This window comes from Propithecus coquereli, unplaced genomic scaffold (genome assembly GCF_000956105.1).
Source record: "Propithecus coquereli isolate 6110/MARCELLA unplaced genomic scaffold, Pcoq_1.0 Scaffold146, whole genome shotgun sequence".
Classification (NCBI taxonomy): domain Eukaryota; kingdom Metazoa; phylum Chordata; class Mammalia; order Primates; family Indriidae; genus Propithecus; species Propithecus coquereli.
In genome coordinates, this window is record NW_012138969.1 from 1,447,486 (window position 1) to 1,450,414 (window position 2,929).

Here is a 2,929-nt window from a genome sequence, read left to right on the forward strand (position 1 = left end):
ATGGTACGATCATGTTTTTAATAATTAGGTGTTTTTAAATGGTTATTATTCATAAAAAGTTGTCAGGACTTAATTTATTCCGTTCACAAGTTTGAGTTGTACTTGATTTTGCTGGTCATTATAGCCAAGATCTGAAAATTAGGTTTTTTCTGTCTGCTTGCTGTATTATTATCAGTATTTCATCATCCATGTTAGAACTTTTTTTTTTTTTGAGACAGGGTTTAGCTCTGTTGCCCAGGCTGGAGTACAGTAGCATCATTATTGCTCACAGCAACCTCAAACTCCTGGGCTCAAGCGATTCTTCTGCCTCAGCCTCCCACATAGCTGGGACTACAGGTGTGCACCACCACAACCAGCTGATTTTTCTATTTTTTGTAGAAATGGGGTCTCACTATGTTTGCTCAGGCTTGTCTCACACTCCTGGGCTCAAGTGATCCTCCCTCCTTGGCCTCCCAAAGTGCTAATATTATAGGCGTGAGTCACCTCACCCAGCCCATGATTACAATTTTTAAAGTGACAATTGCAGTATAACAAGAGGCAAAAGAAAAATATAGCCAGTCATTGTCTTTAACATTTTTTTAAATTCTTGCCATTAATGATTGGAACTTTGAGAAAGGAAGAGTTAAAAACAGATTATTAAGGTATTTTTTCTTTGCTAATTATTTGGCCTTATCTAGCCACATCATTAACTTTTGTACTTTTTTCTATAGCCCTCAAGCCCCCAAACTTGAGTGTTTAAATTGCAGGACTGATTCCTTGGTCCCAACCTCCCAGATTTTGATTTAATTTAATAATTCCGATGTGATCAGAAACCTCCATTGTTTCTTTTGTTTTTTTTTTTTTTTTTGAGACAGAGTCTCACTGTGTTGCCCGGGCTAGAGGGCCATGGCGTCAGCCTAGCTCACAGCAACCTCAAACTCCTGGGCTCAAACGATCCTACTACCTCAGCTTTCTTAGTAGCTGGGACTACAGGCATGTGCCACCATGCCCGGCTAATTTTTTCTATATATTTTTAGTTGTCCAATTAATTTCTTTCTATTTTTAGTAGAGACGAGGTCTCGCTCTTGCTCAGGCTAGTTTCGAACTCCTGAGCTCAAACAATCCGCCCGCCTCGGCTAGGATTACAGGCGTGAGCCACCGTGCCCGGCCTTTCTTTTGTTTTTTTTAGAGAGGGGAGGTTTAGCTTTGTTGCCCAGGCTGGAGTACAGTGGCACGATCATAGCTTATTGTAGCCTTTGAACTCCTGGGCTCAAGCAATCCTCCTGCCTCAGCCTCCGCAGTTGCTGGGATTATAGTCATGAGCCACCAGGTGCCCAGCAGAAGTCTGCATTTTAAACAGCCATCTTGGAGATTTTGAGAAACAGAGCTAGTCAAAATATGCAAATCTCTTTTTGAGCATTAGTTTTCTCATTTTGGAGGTGAATACTCCTTACCTGATTTTTCACAATTTTTAAAAGTAGCATAGTACATCATCAAGTGTATCTTTTGAAAATGTGACAAACGTTAATAAATATGTACTTAAACTAGGCATTAGTGATTTTATTCAGTTTAAGGGGAATGGCAGAGGCTTCATAAAGTGTCGTTATTTCATGTCAGTACACGTACCCACCCACCCCTCTCTGTAGAACTTAGAGGGTAAGCAATAATGATTCCTTTTGGGGCTTATCCAGCAATATTTCTCCCTTCAAGATGTATATGTGAAATAATTGTCTTAAGAGGTAATTGTTTTTCAGCATCAGATTTCCTTCTCTCTGATCATAGCATGCACCCTTATCAGTTTTCTTAGGAAAAATTAGATAAAATTTACATGAATCACTAGGAATAATTAGAGTTTGATTCGGCTCTGTGTGTGGGTTCAAGAAAGCTTATCTACTAACTGGTATATTTCCTGACTCTGTGTCCCTAACTAAATTTTTCTTTTGTTTTTTATTGGTATATTTTTATGAGGGAGAATTAACTTTTTGAAAGACAATAAATAGAATGTACTTAACTTTTTTCCATTTCTGCTCTTTTAAAATTAGGAATCAAGTACTGGAAATGTTTGATCATGCTTATGGTAACTATATGGTAAGTAGAAAGCTTATCCTTCCATACCATTTATGTGAGCTGGTATTATCTGAGTACAATCAACTGGGAATTTTGAAACCCATATTACTAGCACATTTTTTAAAAGGAAGGTTTTAAAAAGCAAGTCAAACATAGCCTAATAGTATTTCTGGTAGTGGTTCTTTGAGAACCACTTTGTTAAATAGGTAAGAATAAATTGAAATTAGGTTATGAAACTTTATATTTAAACAGTTTCCTTCAACACCATCAGTACTGTTCATAAGTGTTTTATATAGCTAGATATTTTGGATATAAACATGAAAAAGATGTTATCTCTGGCCTTAAAGGAATTTACTATCTTTATCTTTAAAAACTAGTGACAATATTACTTTATATACTCTACGAAGAAAACCATTGCTTAAAAGAGATAAACCATCACTTAGCCTCTGTCCAAAGTATATCTTTATAGACTCTGAATTGGATATATTTTGCTTTCTAGTATGCTGATCCATATTGTTTTAAAATGTTTTAGTGCTCACGTAAAATGAAATAGCAGTTTCAGTTTTACAAGATGAAAAGTTCTGGAGATCTGTTTCACAACAATGTAGATGAAATAGCTAGCAAATTTTAGAATTCACAAGAAAGTTTTGCATATAAATTTGTGTGATTTTGGAAAGTTTAATCAAATTATCCTTAGAATTACCTCTTATAACCTTGTTTTTACCTTTTAAAATATGTCAGCAGATTTTCTTTTAAGATTACAGCCTATAAAATGTAGTTGGGAAAAGTCTGGCAGAGAATTGACTTTAATTCTGCTTTAAATATTTTTCAGCTGATTCTGTGAATCCATTTTTCTTCGTACGTTAACCAAATATCTTCGTAT

The 2,929-nt window shown here is 35.8% G+C and overlaps 1 protein-coding gene across 1 annotated transcript in view; it reads left to right on the forward strand.

The window, feature by feature from the left end:
- Nucleotides 1-2,929, forward strand: part of EDEM3 (ER degradation enhancer, mannosidase alpha-like 3) — a 121,047-nt gene that overhangs the window by 4,384 nt on the left and 113,734 nt on the right. The window contains exon 2 of the mRNA XM_012639963.1: nucleotides 2,022-2,120. Within this exon, the coding sequence (XP_012495417.1) occupies nucleotides 2,022-2,120 (99 nt within the window). The remainder of the gene's footprint in view (nucleotides 1-2,021; nucleotides 2,121-2,929) is intronic.